Below are 23,304 nucleotides of genomic sequence, written 5' to 3'. Positions count from 1 at the left end.
AATTACTTGTCCTGTGTTCTCAGCCACGTTTGGAAGACATCCTCAAATCAATTTCTTCATAATCACTTCAAAATTGCCTCTAAAGTCTTCACTGTCTGATTTTCGGAGTCTAGTTGACATCCCATGAGGTCATTTTTTGCAGTAGGATACAGAAAAATCACATATAGCAACTTCAGGGTTATAAGGGTGGGTGGGCTGGTGGCAGGGGGAGGGGGAGGGGCTGTACAAATGCCCTTCTTACCTAATAGTCATAACAGCTGCTGCAGCACGAGGCCATATGTTGTCTTGATGCAGATTCCACTTTCTGTGGAGTTCCGTCCATTTCTTTAGGATATGATCTTTCATCAGTTGTTGTATGACATTCTTCTAGTACTGTGCAGTTACTGTCCAACCACAGGGAACTTGTGCGTATACCACGCAACGATAATCAAACAGTGTGATCTTGAAAGCATTAGTGACTGATTTCTAGACGCATGCTTATTTTGGGCAAAACTGACCCTTTTGGACTCGTGCTGTACTCTGTCGTTCCGTTTTAGTATCATAACAATAGACACAAGATTCACCAGCAGCGATGATTCTTCAAAATGGTGTAAGAGTTTCCTACCAAAACTTCCAGAAATTTTGTGAGTTGTTAAGCAATCACACGAGACTCCTTGCAATTTTTTTTTATTTAGGTGGACCAAAAATGAGGTATTTCAAACGTTTAGCATGCTGTCTGGAAGCAGTTCAATCATATGGCCAAGGTAGTCAATGTGTGATATGTTTCAGAATGTGTTGTTATTACCAGCCATTTAATAAGTTAAGACTTCATGTATGTAGATATAAAATAGTATTATTTTTCAGGTATGATGAAGCACTAGAGTTGTTGGATTCAATAATCAAAAGAGATGAAACTAATGCAGCACCTCGAAAAAGGCGTGTAGCAATTTTTAAAGCAAGGGGCAAAATTCCAGAAGCTATTAAAGAGTTGACAGACTACCTGAAAAAGTGAGTTCTTGGTGTTCATACTTGTGGACCTACTTTTCAGTGTTAAAATATGCTTAAAAAGGAGATGCAATTTCATATGAAGATGATTTTCATTACTGTTCTGGTGAAAGACACAATTTCAAAAATTTGTACAGGTTTATGAGTGACCAAGAAGGCTGGCAAGAACTTTGTGAGCTCTACCTAATGGAACAAGATTTAGCTCGTGCGGCTTTCTGTATGGAAGAATTGTTACTGCACAATCCACATTCTCATTTAATACATCAGCGTTATGCTGAAATAAAGTATACACAGGTTAGTGTTTTGTCTAGTTTTGTCACCTACGCCATTAAATAATTACATTGACTCAAGCAATACTTTTGAAGCAGGGAATATATATTCATTAATATTCTGTTGCCTCATTTTATTTGCTTACACAGTGATACTGTGTTTGAGATGAACAAGTATGTAAAATGTGTACCAAACAATGGAAAATCCAGGATGTAATGTAACAATATTATGAAAAGGAAAGTTGCTACTCATAGCAGAGATGCTGAGTCGCAGATAGGCACAACAAATAGACTCTCACAATTAAAGCTTTCGGCCATTGGCCTTTGTCAACAGTACTCTCTCTCTCTCTCTCTCTCTCTCTCAAATGCAACTCGCACACACACACAACTGCAGTTTCAGGCAACTGAAACCACACTCAGCATCTCCGCTATATGGTGAGTAGCAAATTTCCTTTTCACAATATTGTGATATAAAATGCATGAGTATATAAAAAGTGTAAGTGTATAAAATTTGGGCTTTTTTTTGCAATAAGTATTCATAATAATCAAAATCTTACTGAGGACGTTCTACAACTGAACAATTTAAAGTCAGTAAATGTCTTGCATTTGTCTGTAATGTAAAGGATGAAATATAGTGTCAGAGACATTACCAGTTCTCTTTCTGGCAGTCTGACAATAGATGCTGCTGGCATCACTGATGGGTCACCTGTCTCCATTAGCCTCTCTGTCTGAGTGGAATTTTTTCTTACTTTAGCATGTGGGTCATTCCATGTCAAATCAAAACACTTTAAATAAAAATTTGACCTCACCCTCTTAGATTTTGCTGAAAGTTGGTATAATTATAGTGGGTGCTGAAACTAAGAAAAATACCAAATTTCAATTTTTTACCTCAAACCATTCCTGAAATATGGTCATGTAAACTTTTCAAAAACTTGCCAAAAATGCGTGAACGGACTTTTTTAAAATTGCCCTAGGAGCTGCCCTAATTGAGCTAAAGAGCTGGGAAAGGTGTCATTTTGCAGCATTTTTCATGCTCTTTCCAGTGATATGCAACAAAACGTAGTTTCTTATTAACAACCTTTTTCAAAATACTAATTAATATTTTGATTTAATTCTATTACAAAAAGTACATAACTGAAAATTTTCAAATTATTTCCCTGACTACTACATACTGTTGAAAATTACATGGTGAAATATAAATGTGGGATAATGATGGGTTCATGCCTGCGTGGTTGGCCGTGCGGTCTAACGTACGGCTTTCCGGGCGGGAAGGAGCGCCTGGTCCCCAGCACGAATCCGCCCGTCGGATTTGTGTCGAGGGCCGGTGAACCGGCCAGTCTGTGGATGGTTTTTAGGTGGTTTTCCATCTGTCTCGGCGAATGCCGGCTGGTTCCCGTTACTCTGCCTCAGTTACACTATGTCGGTGATTGCTGCGCAAACAAGTTCTCCACGTACGCATACACCACCCTTACTCTACCATGCAAACATAAGGGTTACACATGTCTGGTGTGAGACGTTCCCTGGGGGGTCCACTGGGGTCCGAACCGCACAATAACCGTGGGTTCGGTGTGGGGCGGCGGAGGGGTGAAGTGGACTGCGGTAGCCATCGTGGGGTTGTGGACTACTGCGGCTGCTGCAGGGATGGAGCCTCTCTGATGTTTATAGGTCCCCGCTTAACATACAATACAATACAATACAATGATGCGTTCATTGTTAAAAAAATTATTCCGGACTCTTGTTTTTCACTAACAGCCGTAATTTGACCAAACTGACCTTTAACAAACTGGAATTTCATTAAAATATACTGAAAGGTAAGTGAAAAAGTACTAGAAATATCAGAATATCACCTTCTTGAAACAAAACTAAACACCATTTTCTATCATTGGTTGCTAATATTTTTAGTTTCTTACAGTTTAAACTAATAGTCTATTAACTGGCAAAACGAAATGTTGACTGTGGGACCTATAGCTAAGATTTAAATAAGGTGTGAAAAACTTTAGAGTAGACTATTGATGTAATACTTCTGGTCCAAAAATACACATTTCATTAGCACAGACTTTAGCCACTGTACGAAGGCTGAGCATACTTGTGTTTCTGTCCATGTATGCAGCAGGCTGTGAACAAGTTGAAACAAGCACCGTGCTTGATATCTGTACAATCATTCAGAGACTGGAGCCACTGTTGAGAGGATATAAGACTGTTACCTTCTAAGGCTTAATGTGCTTATAGCATTATTGTGCACTGTGGTTTTAGTGCAAATCAATTGTTACCTCTGTGTTGACGAATTTGTATCTAGTATATTTAATAGTTCATTTACATGTAAATCTATAAATTGAGTTTATAAGTGGTTTTTGTATCAATATGGAACCAAGTAAAAAGTGCAAGTGCGGTGTTGTAAGAGTGCAGTGCAGTGTTGTAAGAGTGCAGTGCAGTGTTGTAAGAGTGCAGTGCAGTGTTGTAAGAGTGCAGTGCGGTGTTGTAAGAGTGCAGTGCAGTGTTGTAAGAGTGCAGTGTTGTAATCCACTGAAGAAGTCAAATCATTTTATTAGAGACAGGAAAAAAACTGAGAAATGTCACAGCATGGATGCCCAAATTATTTCCACAATTACCTAGTGGTGGCAGGATTTGTGATAAATGTAGGAAAGATGTAACCACATTGAAAAATACACCAGAGCCCATCAGTGATAGAAGTGTTGAAGAAGATTCTTCTGGATCAGAGATAATCATCCCAGACCAAGACCCTGACTTCACTGCAACTTCAGTGGTTGTTCAAACACTTAAAACATCACTTCGAGAACTAGGTGAGTCCCCAGTTGATAAGAAAAAAGTAACATCTATGTGTTACGCCGAATCAAAAGTGAAAAAAATCTCATCATCAGTGACATGTAAACTTTTTGTTGCTGCTGAAACGTCATCCTCAGATACTGATACTGATTAATCCATTCTTGAAAATATCAAAACAAACTTTAATAATTCCATAAGTAGAGCAAAAAAACTAATGATTCTTACAATTTTACCTGAAAAGTGGAGTGTCAGGAAAATAATGAGGGAATTTAATGCTCCTAATTACATTGTTCAGCAATCCAGAAACTTTTTGAAAGAGAAAGGATTCATGGAAGGTCGAAACCCAAAACCAGGAAAGTATTTACCAACAGAAACTGTCAAAACTGTACATTCATTTTATGAAAATGGTGAAGTTAGCCGGGCAATGCCAGGTATTAAAGAAACTTCATAAATTTCTTTGTTACAGAAACAAGTGGAAGTTAAACAAAAATATCAAAAATACTTATTTTGTGTAACCTTAGAGAAGCTTACAAACATTTTAAAGACAAGTTTCTCTAAATTTGCTGAGTTGAGGCCAAAACATTGTGTATTTGCTGGCTGGAGTGGCGCGCACACACACAGTCTCTGTGTGCACAACTCGCCAAAACATAAAATTAATGATAGAAAATTCCAAACTAAATATAGTAACAAACAGCAGCAGCTTAAACAATTATAAGCAGTGCATTGCAAACACACAACCCATCATCAGTTGATTGCAACTTGGGAAACTGTGAATACTGCCCAGGAGAAACTGTCATACATAAAATTTTACAAGACTCTTTTGATGAAATCTTAATTGAACGAGTTCATTTCCGACAGTGGATTGACCACTGTAATCTGAAAGTGTTCAGAAAACTTCAGAAGAATTCATAGATTTATTTTGTAGTAAGATGTCTACTTTGATTCAGCATGACTTCATTGCCAAGCAACAATGAACATTCTTTAACTCCACAAGAGAAAACCTTACGGAATCTGAATTTGTTGTCATTTGTGATTTTTCAGAAAATTTTTGTATAGTTCTGCAGGATGAAGCTCAGAGTTACCGCTGGACAAGACAACAGATTACCATTCATCCTTTTGTTATATATTACAAACAGGAAGACAAAATTGGGCATTGAGCTTTGTCATTGTTTCCGATTGCCTGGAGCACAATACAGTTGCGGTTTACACCTTTCAAAAGCAGCTTATTTCCTATCTATCACATAAATTCCAAAAGCTTCCAAAAAGGATATACTATTATTCTGACAGTTCTGCTGCTCAGTACAAAAATAAGAACAACTTCCTGAACCTTTGCCTTCATTAAGAAGGCTTCAACATAAAAGCTGAGTGGCACGTTTCAGCCACAGCACACGGGAAAGGGCCTTGTGATGGAGTAGGGGATTCAGTTAAGAGACTGGCAGCTCGTGCAAGTCTGCAAAGGCCGTACCAAAATCAGATCCAAACTCCACGAGCTCTATTTGAGTTGGCAGTAGATAATATCACAAATGTTGATTTTGCGTATTCCACTCAAGAAGACTATGCTGCTTCAGAAATATTATTAAAAAGTCAGCTTGAAGGGGCATTGACAATCAAAGGAACACAACAATTTCATGCTTTCATTCCCAACACTACATCAAAGTTAATACTCAAATACTTTTCAGGTGATATGCAGAGTTGGGAGAGGGAAGTAACTACATCACCAGACAAACTGAAGTTACAAGATGTATCAGGCTATGTCATCACTGTATGTGGCAGAAACTGGTGTCTTGGGTACATTTTAGAAAAATACAAAGAACTTGATGAAGTGAAAATAACTTTCCTTCATTCATGTGGACCAACTAAGTTTACTGAGCGAGGTGGCGCAGTGGTTAGACACTGGACTCGCATTTGGGAGGATGACGGTTCAATCCCGCGTCCGGCCATCCTGATTTAAGTTTTCCGTGATTTCCCTAAATCACTGCAGGCAAATGCCGGGATGGTTCCTTTCAAAGGGCACGGCTGACTTCCTTCCCCGTCCTTCCCTAATCCGATGAGACCGATGACCTCGCTGTCTGGTCTCCTTCCCCAAAACAAACAAACAAACAACTAAGTTATTCTCCTATCCTGCACATGCAGATGTCCTATGGGTGTCAGTTGTGGATGTTCTCACAAAAGTAAATCCATTTACTCTGACAGGGAGAACATACATTCTTAATGAAAGTGGTGTATACCAAACCCATTCCGCTTTATTAAAATGTAATCTGTGAAGTTCCAAGACAATTTATTGGGAAACTGCTTTTAACTCAGAACTTAATTTTTGTCTCAAGTTAGTGTTACCGGTAATTTGTTTTATAGAAAGTTTTTCAAAATTACTGTTAGTACCTATTGTGTTAAATTTAGCTGTTACTCAAAAACAAGCATTATGTATTTAATTTTTTTAATAGTTTCATTCCAAACATCATGGACCAGAACTATAATGTAAATACTTGTACTTTTTCATTTCAGTTTGTAGTTAAATGCTCAAACTTTTTTGTTTCAGCAGTTAATATATTGTTAGTTATGTTGTGTGAAATTAAAATATGCAATCAATTATAAAATATGCTGATTAGTTTTGTTTTAATAAGGTGATGTTTTGATATTTCTAATAGTTTTTTTTTACTTACCTTTCAGTATATTTTAATGAAATTCCTGTTTGTTAAAGGTCAATTTGGTCAGACTACAGCTGTTAGTGAAAAACAAGAGTGCAGAATAATTTTTTTTTAACAATGAACCCATCATCATCATCCCACACTTATATCTTGCCATGTGATTTACAACAGTATGAAGTCGCTGTGGAAATATTTTGAAAATTTTCAATTATGTACTTTAGTAAAAAAAATTAAATCAAAATATTTATTAGTATTTTGAAAAATATTATTAATTAGAAGCTATATTTTGTTGTATATCCCTGGAAAAAGCATGCAAAATGACACCTTTCCCAGTTCTATATCTCAATTAGAGCAGCTCCTAGGGCAATTTAAAAAAAGTCTGTTCACCCATCTTTGGCTGGTTTTTGAAAAGTTTACATAGTGATATTTCAGGAATGGTTTGAGATAAAAAATTTAAATTTGGAGTTTTTCTTAGTCTCAGCACCCACTATAATTACACTAAATTTTAGCAACATCTAAAATTGTGAAGTAAAATAGGTGTGTTGATTTGACATGGTCTTGTAAGAAAAAACTAGATAATTGTGTTAGAACAAATCTCTTTTTCCTCATAATATACAGTTTGATCCCTTTTGTATATACTATCTAAAACTCTTCACCTACATCTCACTGATGTGCGGTGCATAGAAAAATGCAACAGAAACAGCATTTTAGTAGCTAGTGAGCTCTTTATCTTTCTCTAGTTAAATAGTTAAAGTATACACATTCACACACACAACCGCAAAGATACCGAAACGCACATGCCCATGGCCAAGGGTGAGTTTTCCTGTCTGTAGTCACAGGCTTGTGCATCTGTGTGTGTGTGTGTGTGTGTGTGTGTGTGTGTGTGTGTGTGTATGTATGCGTGTGCGTGTGCGTACTTCTGCTAGAGAAAAAACAAGAGCTCACAGTCAAGTAAAATACTGTTTCTGCTGTGTGTGTCTTTGTGCCACGCATCAGTCAGCTGCAGGTAAACAGTTGCCTTTTTTTTGTTTTATTTATTATCCATCCAGGAATTTTCATTGTTGCTGTCTACAACTCTGTCAGCACCCGTATATAATCCATACCACTTTTATTTTCTACTTTTCTTTTGTTGACTTTGGAAAAGAAATTTAACTGGGCTGTGTTCTTGCTGTAATACAGTAATAAATGTAGTAATGTCTGTAGCTAAACTACTTTAATTTTACATGATATTGTCTAGTAGCAACTAGTAGAAACTATCCTCAACAACAGACAGTGTCTGCACCCAGCATTTAATTTCAAATACTGGCATAACTGAGTGGTAAGCACTGCTGACTGTCATGCAGAGGACCTGGCTTTGACTCCCAGAACTCAAGGGATTTTTCATCAGTGGGAGGATTGGTATGGCAAGCCCTCGGCCTCGTGAGGGTAACTGAGAAGCTACTCAACCGAATAGTAGCAGTTCTGTAGTCAAAAAATCCAGCAATGACCAGGAGTGTGTTGTGCTGACCACACACCCCTCTGTACAACATCCGATGGCACCATTGGCAGAGGATGACATGGTAGTCGGTCAAACATGAGTAACTCGTCTGTGTCCAGAATGTGGAACCTTCCTTTTGCTTACTGACAATGAAGCTGCACTAATTGTTCGTGTAATAACTTATTTCTGAAACAAACAAACTTACTTACTTTGATTTATTTCAAATCTGTAGTAATTCTTCTAATAGATTATTGTTGGATTTGTATATATTATATGGAGAGACACAAACGCCAGCCCAACATGAAGTTTTTCACTTGTCACTTACAATCAAGGTCTTGCATTTTATTGTTAATGTATATTATATCTAAATCTGTGTACATAATCTGCAAGCCACCGTTCTGTGCATGGCGGAGGGTACGACATACCGCTACTGATATTTCCTTTCCTGTTCCACTCACAAATAGTGATAGAAAAACAGCCATTCCTAAGCCTCCTTATGCAACCCAATATCTCTCATCTTATGTTCATGGTCCTTATACGAAATGTACATTGGTGGCAGTAGAATCGCCTACCTGCAACAAATGTAGCAGCACACTTCTGAATTTTCAATATCTTCCATTAATGTGACCTGGTGGGTATCCCAAATGCTCAAGCAGTACTCAAGAATGGATTGCACTAGCATCCTATTCACGGTCTCCTTTATACATGATCTACACATCACTAAAGTTCTCCCAATAAGGATATATTTTCACAATATTTGTAAATTTAAATGTAATAGGCTGCACTAAAGTTTCATACAAGAAGCTCGATAATAGCCTCCCACCATTATTTGAATGACTCCCAATCTTATTACCTTGGGGGGTGCTTGTAAACCTCCCAGTACTTCTACAGTGTTTTGACACCAGGCGTTGATTAAACCCAAGCCAGTTACCACGTAGAAATACAGGGTGATTCACGAAGATATGCATAAACTGTAACATGTTATTCTATATGTAAAACTAAAGAAAAAAGTTCATATAAACATCACAAAACTGTACAATGTTAAAGTAAAGCACGATTTCCATTTATTTTGTTGTTATATCTGGTGAATCCAATAACAATCTACAAACTACAATAGTTACTATGTGGTTTCACTTAAATACACTGTTGGTATTATGTTCTTTCACTGAACAATACAGTAAACGGACTCCTTTCGAGGTTGGAAAACGACTGAAACAACTCACTAACTGTTGCCAACAATGACATACATGTTCCTACATCCTTAATGGAAAGTAAACAAATCTACTTATATAATAATCTTTGCTTCTGTGGAAGTTCTGGAAAGCTACTGCAGATACACATCTGGGACATGTTTTATTAGAGTCATCAGACCAATAACAACAAAATAAATGGAAATCGTGCTTTATTTTAACCCCTTACAGTTTTGTGATGGCTTCATGTTAATTAAGTTGCTAAACTTCAGGCAAAATTTTTCATTAGCTGTAACTTCGTGACTATACATTTGAGGACCTATCTTTATATGAACTTTTTTCTTTAGTTTTACTTGTAGAATAACATATTAAAATATTTGCCTAGTATTGTGAATCACCCTGTATATATTGTCCACTTCATAAATTATGCAAGGACTGCTGCAAATAATCCATTGTATTATAAGTATTTTGTCATAGCCAGCACCTGTTTTGAGATTTCTTGCAAACAGTTATGAAGTGCTGTTTTGAGAATTGCTAGAAACAGGTTATTTCTATTGTTCTTTCAGGGAGGATTTGAAAACATGGAACTTGCTCGTGCACATTACTGTGAAGCCATCAAGTTGAATCCAAATAACATGAGAGCTTTGTATGGATTATTTTTGGTAAGTTAAACTGTTTTATCTATATTTACGTCTTACTTTCTCTTCTTTGTGTGCTCTTCGAGCAGTTGGAAACAGTAAAAGTTAGAATTAATTGTAGTTAACAGTTTGCTTACATAATTTATAACAAAGTATTGATTGCTACTCTAATTTCTGATTTGGACAGTGAGTTCTGCCTCCTCTGCATATGCTGTCAGTACCTGTATAGGTTACAAACTGCAAATAAGTTATTGTATGCTGCAGTACATCTTATCTCTCTGGGAAAAGAAACATTTGATTAAAAATGGTTACATTAAAGGAAAGGGATAAAACCAGTTTCAGAATGATCAAAAGTTGAGACAATCTGAGGTCTCGGGTATGAGGCGTAAAAAGAAGTGTAGGTAAAAAGATATTTATTTGTTGTTGCACATGTTCATTCGTGGTCTAAAATTTTCCTTTTGTTACTGCAAAACTCAGAATGTCTGGAAAATCCATCAGTAAATAATTTGTCAAGAATCTTACTCGCTTTTTGCTCTTATTTATTAACCCAGTCAGACTTCTTGCATGCATCTGTCAGTTGTATGGATAGTGTCATCCTTACAGCATGTTTCGCACTAGAATAACAGCTGTAAACTAAGGTTTAAAAATCAGTTCAGAGTTATCATCACATCTTCTTCATCTTTTTCTTGATCAACCATTTATCATCGATTACTGGGTATAGACCTGACCTCTCACAGGTTTCTCCATCCATCATCTTTTGACATCTAAATCCACCCTTCTTGTTTGTCCTCAGTCCATCTTCCAATAGGTTGTTCATGATACATTTTCTTTATTACGGGGAATCCAACATAGATTCTCCATCTCCCAACACTTCATCTTACTATATGAGCAGCCCATTTCCATTTCAGTTTCATAAGTCACTAACACATCTCCTACTCCTGCCTTTTCTCTTATCAACCTGTTTGTTTTTCTATCTCTTCTGGTTATGTTCATCTTCCATTGCTCATTTGCCAACCTTCAGTTTTTAAATAGTTAAAAAAAATAAATAAATAAAAAAAGAATTGATGGACTATGTCAGCTGTGAAACCCAGCATATTATATGGTTAGCACCCATCTCTGCTTATTAATTAGCATGACTACCTTGTACCCCAAAGCTTGCTTCAATTAAGACTGACACATCCACTAATAATTTGCAAATTTGTCTAATGGAGGAGACAGTCTTTGTCACTATAGTCTTGTCAGTTATAAAGTAACTACATTTTCATTGCAGCATGAAATTACTGTATGTGATACATCCCCCTACACTGCTGCATGTATCCAGCAGACAAGATCGCTTGAATATATTTAGTCTGCCTAGAGGCGGGAAACATGGTACAGTTCTGGTGGGTGCCAGTCAATCTTATATTACAGGGTGTTCTTCTGTAACTCTTGGCCTAGCACAGGTGTGTGTGTGTGTGTGTGTGTGTGTGTGTGTGTGTGTGTGTGTAAAGCCCAATTTAATTTTAGTGTGTACGTGGTTTGTTTTTCAGGATCAGTAGCTATTTGTAGATTAAATTAGGCTTTAATTATTCATGATTTTTTTGTTATGTTCCTGTAACTACTTCACCAGGTATTATTATTATTATTATTATTATTACTATTGTTGTTGTTGTTTTTATTTAGCCAGTAGTTGCTCATAAATTAAATTAGGCTTTAGTTATCCATGATTCTTTTGTTATGTTCCTGTAACTGCTGCACAAAGTAGTTACTATTATTATTATTGTTGTTGTTATTATTATTATTATTATATTAGTAGTAGTATAGTAGTAGTAGTATTTCGTGTGGGAAGCCTGTTCATTTCACAAAAATCTTCTTAGAAGAGTGTTTACATCAGTGACAGCTCTGTTGTTTCATTGTCAGTGCTCTCTTTTATAACTACAAGTGCTTTCATAATGCACTTCATATAATGGATCTGTCACACATTACCTGCCTTTCATAAACAAAAAAATGCCAGATGATCCAAAAGTAAAACAACACTTGAAAGATCAATAACTCAAAAACTATTGCCAAGTGCATGATATAACTTGCATGGAAAGATACAGGAATGTACTTCATTACAAAAAATGTTATTTGTCAGAATACTATAATTTTTTTCTTGTCAGCTTCCCTATAAGTCAGTAGTTTCCAAGGTGATGTGGTACAGTTCACAATTGTGATCCATTTCCATTAAACAAAAAATGATCATCATCTGTTGTCCATGGGAGATTAAAAAACAGTCTGCATTATTTTCCATTTTTACCAGCTGTAAGCCTCTCTGAATAAAAGCACTACATTGTGTCCCACTGGTGAAAACTGTAACATGTAGCAAATGCCCACATGATGCCTGGCTACAACCTTCAGATCTTATAAATATGAAGAAAAATGAAGAAGTCCAGTCCATGAGGTCTCTATGATAATGTAAAACTTTGCTTCTTCCCAAATTGTAAAAGCTGTCTCAAAGTGAGATGTACTGAACAGGATGTGTGTGTGAATGAGTGAGTGAGTGAGTGTACTGGTGGATAGGAGGGTGGACAGGAGTAAAAAATAACCACATCAGACAGCCAAGCTTCCAGTGATATCACACTATTGTCAGTATAAATTATTCCATTTCATAAGTTACGTGCCCACACATTGTTGGGACAAGGAGAGTACAGACGTGTCTGGTATTGTATTAAAACAACAAAGTTGACTGAAATGTTATAGAAGGTAAAACACAAATTTTTAATCATGTGTTTCTTGAGGAAATATCAAGTACATGTTTAATTTTTAATAAATTGGACTACTTTTGGTCTGGTAAACTACTAATAGGTTCAAAAAAGAAGGGACATTAGACCAAAACAGCGGTGAGACATAATTCTTGTATAGTTTCTTTTTACCTCGGAACAAAAGATATCTCCATAATCTTCCCACCATTAAGACAACAGCACAGCTTTTTTGTTTAGCAGAATGATTAAAAAGTTGATGGCTTTTTTAATACCTGTGCATTCTTTACTGGAAATTTAGTATTGCTCACAGTAGAGGCACCTGTACATCATGAAACTTCACACATTTCTACTTAATACCCATTTGTGGCAACTACACATTGTCAAATGTTACATTTTCTTAATGAAGCTAAATATATTTATTTATTTGTCCTTTTGACCATTTAACACAACAGTATAGGACATATCAGATACATTACAGAAAAAAGATGCACGCACAGTAGGATAGGATTAGGCAAGGATAGGGCAGGAAATCACCTGGCGTCTTACAGGGGAACCACCCTGGCATTCACCTTAGCAACTTGGGGAACCATGGAAAACCTAAGTCAGGGCAGCCAGATGGGATCCCCTTGAATGTGAGTCCATTCCGTCAACACGACCTTAGGTTCCTGGTTCTGTATATGATTTGAAATAAAACCGCGTGTACCTGGTCTACAAGGAGAATATACGAGGGCTAGCCACAAAGTACATTACGTTTTGGAATTAAAAATAAATAAAGTATTGGAATTTTTTTTTTATTATATACAGATGAAAGCCACACTTAAATACTACTTTTCTACATAGTTGCCATTTAAATTAAGGCACTTATCGTAGCGATGGACGAGCTTGGAAATTCCTTCGTCGTAAAATTTGGCCGCCTGCGCCTTCAACCACGTGGCGACTGTCTTTTGGGACAGAAAAGGTGTGATTTTTGTGGATTTCCTGGAAAGAGGCACTACAATAAACTCTCAAAGGTATTGCCAAACTCTGCACAACCTCAGAAGAGCAATACAAAACAAGCGCAGGGGAAAGTTGGGCTCAAAGATCTTGCTGATTCACGACAACGCCCGGGACCATACGGCAAATGCCACTCGTGAAGTTCTCGAATCTTTTAAGTGGGAGGTGTTTCCTCATCCACCGTACAGTCCCGACCTGGCACCGAGCGACTTCCACTTATTCCCAGCAATGAAGAAGTGGTTGGCTATGCAGCGTTTTGATGATGACGCACAGCTTCAAGAAGAGGTAACCACGTGGTTGAAGGCGCAGGCGGCCGAATTTTACGACGAAGGAATTTCCAAGCTCGTCCATCGCTATGATAAGTGCCTTAATTTAAATGGCAACTATGTAGAAAAGTAGTATTTAAGTGTGGCTTTCATTTGTATATAATAAAAAAAAAATCCAATACATTATTCATTTTTAATTCCAAAACGTAATGTACTTTGTGGTTAGCCCTCGTATCAGGCACAAGGAATACAATCTGTGGTACAACTAATACATGGAACTATGTTGTGTTAAACTTCTGAAAGCTATAAACTCATATATTTGCACTTCAGGAAAATGTAAACACATGAACACCTGCCAACACTTAAAGTATCACAGCTGTTCATGCAACTGATTTCATTCTCGGAAGAAGTGAACCGCACTTAATCTGAAGTAAAGAATAGAGAATACTAGCATGTCAAACATTCTCACGGAAAGACACACACATCATAGGTAGCACATCTGTTAAAAGTATTCAGCAAGTGAGGGACTAATATGTTTGTAAGCTAACATATTTACTTACACTGTAGAAACACTTATCAGCAAGAAATGTTTCTCTAACTCTGCTCTAAAAGCTGCTTCCTCCTTCAACCTTTTTATGTATGTTGGCAGTGCGCTATAAAGAATGATATCAAAATAGCTTACGTGTCAGAGTACGAGTTGTTCTCGCTCACTTGACATGGAAGGATCCACAGTTACGTGTGTTATAACAATGGTAATTGCTATTAGTTTGCAGGTCTCCAACAATTTTTCATCAACACGCGTTTGAATAGATGCATCAATGGCACTGTAAGTGTGCATAACTTATTAAATGGGGATTTACAGTGAGTCCCTGTGGAGCTATATGACAATATTCGAGTAGCCCTTTTCTATTAGTTTTGCCCCAGAAAACTAGGCCATAAGCTATGAGAGACTTTAAGTAACCAAAGTAAGTCATTCTAGCACCTTCTGAGGAACCTACATTTGAAATGACTTTGTGAAATACTAATACCAGAGAAGGAAAGTTGCTACTCATCATATAGCGGAGATGCTGAGTCACGATACGCACAACAAAAAAATTCACACAGTTATAGCTTTCGGCCATTAAGGCCTTTGTCAGCAATAGACACACATACACTACTGCAGTGTGGTTGCAGCTCTCTGAGACTGCAGATGTGTGTGCAAGTTTGTGTGTGTGTGTGTGTGTGTGTGTGTGTGTGTGTGTGTGTGTGTGTGTACTGCTGACAAAGGCCTTAATGGCCGAAAGCTATAATTCTGTGAATCTTTTTGTTGTGCCTATCACGACTCGGCATCTCCACTATATGGTGAGTAGCAACTTTCTGTCTTTGGTATTGTTACATTCCATCCTGGATTTTCCATTGTTTGATTTATGAAATACTATCGGTTTTAAGTAATAACTGAGTTTCCATGTACTATTAAAAAGAAATTTTCTCTTTTAGGCAGCAACCAACATAGGTTTGTCACCTAAATGCACATCAACAAAGAAGAAGGAAGCACAGAAATTAGCAAAGTGGGCTCTCCATGAAATTGCTCTCAGGTATGGCCATTTTAATAAGTGGTGAATGAAAAATGATATGTCACATTGACCTTAAATATTATTAGAGTTACTGTAATGTTTACTCAAATTTCAACACCATGAGGCGATTACCAAAGGAATGAAATTGAGGCAGTGTTTAAGTTATAATGCTACAAAGAAATGATTATATGTGCAAAGCAATGTGCTGAGTCTCTCCACATGTTGTAGTACTCAATCAAATCATGTGATGCAAGAGAATTGCATTCCATTTAACAATTATACAAGTCCAAAATTTATACAACTACTTGGCTGTTGAACAGTTCTTAGAAGTGATTAATCAGCTAATAAGGACCCCTGCCCCCTTAGCCCCTATATGCTCAAACTTTCTAAAGTACTAGCTGTAACATTCTTCAACTTTGAAAAAAATATTGTGATTAATTTTAAATTTTATTCAAGACAGCCATTGAAATTAATATTTAGGTTGAAAATGGGTGAATAAATATTTCAAATACTAACAAAGAGATAGAGGGGCTGGACAGTACTTACCTCAGCTCAGTACAGCCAATAGATAACACAAAACAGAACAGAAAATTTACATTCCTAGCTTTCGGAACTTTTTTCCTTCATCAGGGAGGAGAGAGGGGAAAAAGGGAAGAAGGGAAAGTGGATTTAGTTACTCACAACCCATGGGTTCCCTTTTTTCCCCTCTCTCCTCCCTCATGAAGGAACAAAGTTCCGAAAGCTAGGAATGTAAATTTTATGTTGTTTTGTGTTATCTACCAGCTGTACTGAGTTGAGGTAAGTACTGGCCAGCCCCTCTCTCTCTTTGTTAGTATATGTTTCACATCTTTATATGAGATTTTCCATTAATCACTTTGAATAAATATTTCCATTAGTAGAACCATGTTTATAACAAACAGTTCATGTACTGAAAACTCTCTATTCATAGTTTTTTTTTTTCTTTCTTACAACCATTGTTGAATGTTGATAAACATCATCCAATTGTTACATTCATTCTCAGTAAAAATTCTTGTGTTCCAGTACAGGGTACAAACCCCAGTGATCATTCTTGATTTAAATTTTTCTAAATCACAGTAGGTGAATGCCAACCACATTTTTTACACAAGGCCATGTCTGATTGCATTCTAGTTTCTTGTCTGTGCTGGTGCTCTGCGTTTAAAGACTCTGATTTTGATGGAACATTAAGTACTGACTTTGACCGTACTTTGGCAAGAACCTTAAGTAATAACTAGCAATTAAATTCATAATTTTTATTTTAAACATTAGACTCACAGTGTTAATAAATCCAGCTGACAATGACCATGCCTCTGATACTTCACTTCCATAGCATTTAAATTCTTTGCACTGTGCTGTGATTTTTTTTCCTGTGATTCTGCATTGCCACTAAAAATCATCTTCGTTGTACAAATTAACAATATTACCAGTTAAAACTTCAATTCTAGATTCATTTTAATTACTCTTCAAGACACTTTGTTAAGTGAAAGAACAGCTGATTTTATGTCAGAATGTATTGTACATGTTGGGATATATCCCTCTCTAATCTTTAGCACTTTTTTATGTTGCAGGTATGAGAGGCAGAGTAGGAATAAAAAACAGGTTGCATCCCTGGAATCCCTTGTTAGTTCATTGCAAATTTCTGGAACATCATAAAATTTGAAAGTTCAGTGCTTTACTTTTACTTAAGTTTATTGTTGTAAGGTCTATAGTATTTTAAAAATGGCGTCTTTACACACTGTTATTTGTGAACTTTGAAATTGTTAATAAATGTGTATAATTTATTTTAAGTTAATAGTGAATGATTCATTGTATATGCAGTGATGGAAACTATAAACTATGTTGCAGTTGTGGAATCTTGATCTTTGGCAAAATTAAAATCATTTTGTATTATTATGTGCTGCAGTGCTCTTGTAATCTCGGAAGCTATATACTGAGCTACTACCATTTGTCATTTGAGTAATAGTTTCCATAGTTCTTATTGTTTATGTGAGTATCTTTGATGATTCAATTAGTTTACACTGTTTAATTGTAGTTTGTGGAAATGCCCTGCCATCACAAATGCAGTTTCTCTATTGTAATTGACTGAAGGAATCATTGATAGTCTCAAATGTGTAATTTAGTAAATATACAGTTCTTTGACTTTCTCTTATTTGAAGTTTTCCAGAGATTATTGCCACACTCTACAGTTTTTTGAACTTGTCTTATTGCATTTGTGTTCTTTTGCTAATTGCCTCTTTAAAGTATATATAATTTTTCCTGCTCCTAACATATCAATTTTGGTGTGCACACGTGTGTGTGTGTGGGGGGGGGGGGGATGAGGGGGGGCAATAGGGGGTTTAAATCAAACATCTCTATGTCAATTTCTAGCATATTCTTCAATTAGACATTTAGGGTGAATAATTAGATCCGTAACAGTCAGAGAAAACATCTGAGAACTATATTTTATTATTTACTCACTACTAAGATTAATTATGGCTTTATTATTTAAGCAAATAAATCTATTTTTCATAAACCAAATTTATTCAGCCAGAAATATAAAAACTGAAATTAAATTCATAATATTCTTATCTCTCCTATCTCTAGGTGGTTTACCACCATTTCTTGGATTCCTACCAAAATGAATTGTTATACAATCATTAATAGAAAAACAACATTATAACTATTATGGTCGTACTAACTACAATTACACTTTATTATTACATACGTATTACATTCTCAGCCTAAATTATATCATACACAGAAAATTCATGATCGATATAGATAAAGTCTCAAAAATCAAGAATTATTCTTCGTATAACAGTAATAATTTCAACAATAGGGTTGATCTCAACATCAACTCTAATCTCATTATACTAAGGACTTAAGTTAATTAAACTAATAACCTTCAAAGTTATAATTAAAAGAATAATCTTTTAGGCCTTAGTAAAATTTTACACCTCTAGAATTGCAGTCTAGAATCATAATTGAATATAAGACCAAAATATGGTAAGAGAGAAAGTATCTCATAAGTAGATTTACAGTCTACCACCTAAAATTCAGCCATCTTACTGCAAAAATGATTATTTTCAACAAACCATAAGGACATTGGTACTTTATACTTCCTATTTGGAGCACGAGCAGGAATAGTAGGAACATCAATAAGAATACTTATTCATGCTGAACTCGGTCAACCAGGGTCTCTAATTGGAGATGATCAGATTTATAATGTCATTATTACAGCCCACGCATTTGTAATAATTTTCTTTATAGTAATACCTATTATAATTGGTGGATTCGGTAATTGACTTGTACCATTAATAATTGGTGCACCAGATATAGCATTCCCACGAATAAATAATATAAGTTTTTGATTATTGCCACCTTCATTAACCCTCCTTCTTACATCTTCTATAGTAGATAACGGTGCTGGTACAGGATGAACAGTTTACCCCCTCTAGCAGGAGCTATTGCACACGGAGGTGCATCTGTAGATCTAGCTATTTTCTCACTACACTTAGCAGGTGTATCATCCATTCTTGGTGCAATTAACTTCATTACAACAGCAATTAATATACGATCAGAAAGCATAACTTTAGATCAAACACCTTTATTTGTTTGATCTGTAGCTATTACAGCCCTTCTTCTCCTTCTTTCACTTCCAGTTTTAGCAGGAGCTATTACCGTACTATTAACAGATCGAAATTTAAATACATCATTCTTTGATCCTGCAGGAGGAGGAGACGCAATTTTATACCAACATCTATTCTGATTCTTTGGGCACCCAGAAGTTTACATTCTAATTCTACCCGGATTTGGTATTATTTCACACATTGTATGTCAAGAAAGAGGAAAAATTGAATCATTCGGAACGTTAGGTATAATTTACGCCATACTATCAATTGGACTAATAGGATTTATTGTATGAGCACATCATATATTTACAGTAGGAATGGATGTTGACACACGGGCATACTTAACATCAGCAACAATAATTATTGCTGTACCTACAGGAATTAAGGTATTCAGATGACTAGCTACACTATATGGAACTAAATTCAAGTTCAATCCACCATTATTATGAGCTCTAGGATTTATTTTCCTATTCACAATTGGTGGATTAACAGGATTAGTACTAGCAAATTCATCACTTGATATTGTATTACATGATACATATTATGTAGTAGCCCACTTCCATTATGTATTATCTATAGGAGCAGTATTTGCAATTATAGGAGGTGTTATTCAATGATACCCACCATTTACAGGATTAACCATAAACAATACATGATTAAAAATCAAATTCACAATTATATTTATTGGAGTAAACTTAACATTCTTCCCTCAACACTTCTTAGGGTTAGCAGGAATACCACGACGATATTCAGACTACCCAGACGCATACACGTCATGAAATGTAGTATCAAGAATTGGATCTACAATTTCTATTGTAGGAATTATATTCATTGTAATTATATGAGAAAGAATGGTTACAAACCAAGCAATTATATTTAGAGCTAATATAAGAAGATCAACAGAATGGCTACAAAATAATCCACCTGCAGAACACAGTTACTCAGAATTACCATTAATTTCTAGATTCTAATATGGCAGATTAGTGCAGTAGATTTAAGCTCTACAAATAAAGGTTTGACCTTTTATTAGAAAATATTATAAATGACAACATGATCAAATTTATTCCTTCAAGATGGAGCTTCACCATTAATGGAGCAACTACCGTTCTTTCATGATCATACTATGGTCGTATTATTATTAATTACAGTAATTGTAGGTTATGCCCGAAGTTATATATTATTTATTGCCTATACAAACCGAAACATACTTCATGGACATTTAATTGAAACAATCTGAAGAGCATTACCAGCAGTTACCCTAATTTTTATTGCTTTACCATCATTACAACTATTATACTTACTTGATGATTCAGTAGACGCAATAATTACAATCAAAACCATTGGACGACAATGATACTGAAGATATGAATATTCAGACTTTATAGATGTAGAATTCGACACGTACATAACACCAGAACAAGATTTAGAAAATGATGGATTCCGCCTTCTAGACGTAGATAACCGAACAATTCTCCCAATAAATACAGAAGTACGAGTATTAACAAGAGCATCAGATGTTCTACACTCATGAGCAGTTCCTGCATTAGGAGTTAAAATTGATGCAACACCAGGTCGACTAAATCAAGGAACATTTACAATAAACCGACCTGGGTTATTCTTCGGACAACGCTCAGAAATCTGTGGAGCAAACCACAGATTTATACCAATTGTAATTGAAAGAACTTCAGTAAATTTATTTATCAAGTGATTATCTAAGGTAATCTAAGGAGTTAGTTAAATAAATAACATTAGAGTGTCAATCTAAAATAACTAAACAATTAGTACACCTTGAAACATCAGATGACTGAAAGTAAGTAATGGTCTCTTAAACCAAACAATAGTAAATTAACGACTACTTCTGATGGGGAAATTAAATCTAAATCCCTCAAATATCTCCTCTCATATGATTCTCCCTATTCATTATATTTTCAGCTACCCTAATCCTATTTAATCAAATAAACTTTTTCTCATTTAAACCTAATATTATTAAAAGAGCAGAAAAAGAACAATTGAGATAAAAAACTTAAATTGAAAATGATAACAAACTTATTCTCAACATTTGATCCATCAACTAACATCTTCAATTTATCATTAAATTGAACTAGATCATTTTTAGGACTGTTATTAATCCCATCAATGTTCTGACTTACACCATCACGAATTAATATTATCTGAGATAAACTAAACCTAACCTTACACAACGAATTCAAAACACTACTAGGACCATAATCATTTAATGGAACAACATTCATCTTTATCTCAATTTTTATTATAATACTATTTAATAATTTCATAGGATTATTTCCTTATATCTTTACTAGAACAAGACATTTAGCATTAACATTTGCAATAGCCCTACCTATATGATTAAGATTCATATTATTTGGATGAATTAATCGTATATTTACACATCTTGTTCCACAAGGAACACCACCTGGATTAATATCATTCATAGTATTAATTGAAACAATTAGAAATGTAATTCGACCTGGTACACTAGCAGTACGACTAGCAGCAAATATAATTGCAGGACATTTACTATTAACCTTACTAGGAAATACAGGACCATCTATAGCAATAAACCTAATCTCACTACTAATTATTGGACAAATACTTCTATTAATTCTAGAATCAGCAGTGGCAATAATTCAAGCTTATGTTTTCTCAATTCTAAGAACTTTATATTCTAGAGAAGTATACTAACCTATGTTAACAACTCACTCAAATCACCCATTCCACTTAGTAGATTATAGACCTTGACCACTAACAGGAGCAATTGGAGCAATAGTCCTAGTATCAGGATTAGCAAAATGATTTCACCTATTCAACATCAACTTATTTATAATTGGATTCGGAATTACCTTACTATCTATAATTCAATGATGACGAGATGTAGTTCGAGAAGGAACATATCAAGGACTACATACAGGGTTTGTATCAATTGGATTACGATGAGGAATAATCCTACTTATTGCATCAGAAGTATTATTCTTCGTTTCATTCTTCTGAGCCTTCTTCAGAAGAAGACTAGCACCAACAATTGAACTAGGAATATTATGACCTCCAATAGGAATTCAACCTTTTAACCCTATACAAATTCCATTACTTAATACAGCTATTCTTTTAGCCTCAGGAGTAACTGTAACATGAGCACATCATAGTTTAATAGAATCTAACCATACTCAAGCATTACAAGGACTATTTTTTACAGTATTATTAGGACTATATTTCACAATACTTCAAGCATACGAATATTCAGAAGCACCTTTCACTATTGTAGGCGCAGTTTATGGATCAACATTCTTTGTTGCAACAGGGTTCCATGGTCTCCACGTAATTATTGGAACAATCTTCTTAACAACATGCCTACTTCGACACTCAATAAATCAATTCTCGCCAAGACACCACTTTGGATTTGAATCAGCAGCATGGTACTGACACTTCGTAGATGTAGTATGATTATTCTTACACATCTCTATTTATTGATGAGGTAGATAATTGTTTCTCTAGTATAAATAGTACATTTGACTTCCAATCAGAAAGCTTGATATAAATCAAGAAAAACAATCCTAATTATATCTACAAGAGTTTTTATTAGATTTATTATTCCAATAATTGTTATAATCCTTGCAACAACATTATCAAAGAAATTAATCAATGATTGAGAAAAAAGATCCCCATTTAAATGTGGTTTTGAATCAAAAAGATCAGCACAAATACCATTCTCTCTACGATTTTTCCTAATCGGAGTAATTTTTTTAATTTTCGATGTAGAAATCGCACTAATTCTTCCAATTGTAATTATTTTCAAAACCTCAGACATTATAATCTGAACATTATTAACAATATTTTTTATTCTAGTTCTGTTAGGAGGACTATACATACCATGAATGAAATCAAGGAGCCTTACAATGAGCAGAATAAAGGGTTGTAGTTAACTATAACATTTGGGTTGCATTCAAAAAGTATTGATATAATCAATCAACCTTAAATAGAATCAGAAGCGAAATATTGCAGTCAGTTTCGACCTGGAAGATTGGTAAATAAAATACCCTTATTCTCATTAATTGAAGCCAAAAAGAGGCGTATTACTGTTAATAATATAATTGAACTATAAAGTTCCAATTAAGGAAATGTAAAGCCAATATGAAAG

At 35.4% G+C, this 23,304-nt stretch overlaps 1 protein-coding gene across 2 annotated transcripts in view; it reads left to right on the top strand.

The window, feature by feature from the left end:
- Window positions 1-17,689, top strand: part of LOC124787872 (ER membrane protein complex subunit 2-like) — a 79,650-nt gene extending 61,961 nt beyond the window's left edge. The window contains exons 4-8 of one of the 2 annotated variants that reach the window (XM_047254845.1): window positions 844-987; window positions 1,122-1,278; window positions 9,916-10,011; window positions 15,446-15,543; window positions 17,109-17,689. In XM_047254845.1, the coding sequence (XP_047110801.1) occupies window positions 844-987; window positions 1,122-1,278; window positions 9,916-10,011; window positions 15,446-15,543; window positions 17,109-17,193 (580 nt within the window). In that variant the 3' untranslated portion in view covers window positions 17,194-17,689. The remainder of the gene's footprint in view (window positions 1-843; window positions 988-1,121; window positions 1,279-9,915; window positions 10,012-15,445; window positions 15,544-17,108) is intronic. The other variant, XM_047254853.1, reaches the window with a different exon arrangement.
- The last annotated feature ends 5,615 nt before the right edge of the window (window positions 17,690-23,304 follow it).

The sequence above is a fragment of the Schistocerca piceifrons genome, chromosome 1 (assembly GCF_021461385.2).
Source record: "Schistocerca piceifrons isolate TAMUIC-IGC-003096 chromosome 1, iqSchPice1.1, whole genome shotgun sequence".
Classification (NCBI taxonomy): Eukaryota; Metazoa; Arthropoda; class Insecta; order Orthoptera; family Acrididae; genus Schistocerca; species Schistocerca piceifrons.
This window is presented reverse-complemented; position numbering and strand designations above follow the sequence as displayed.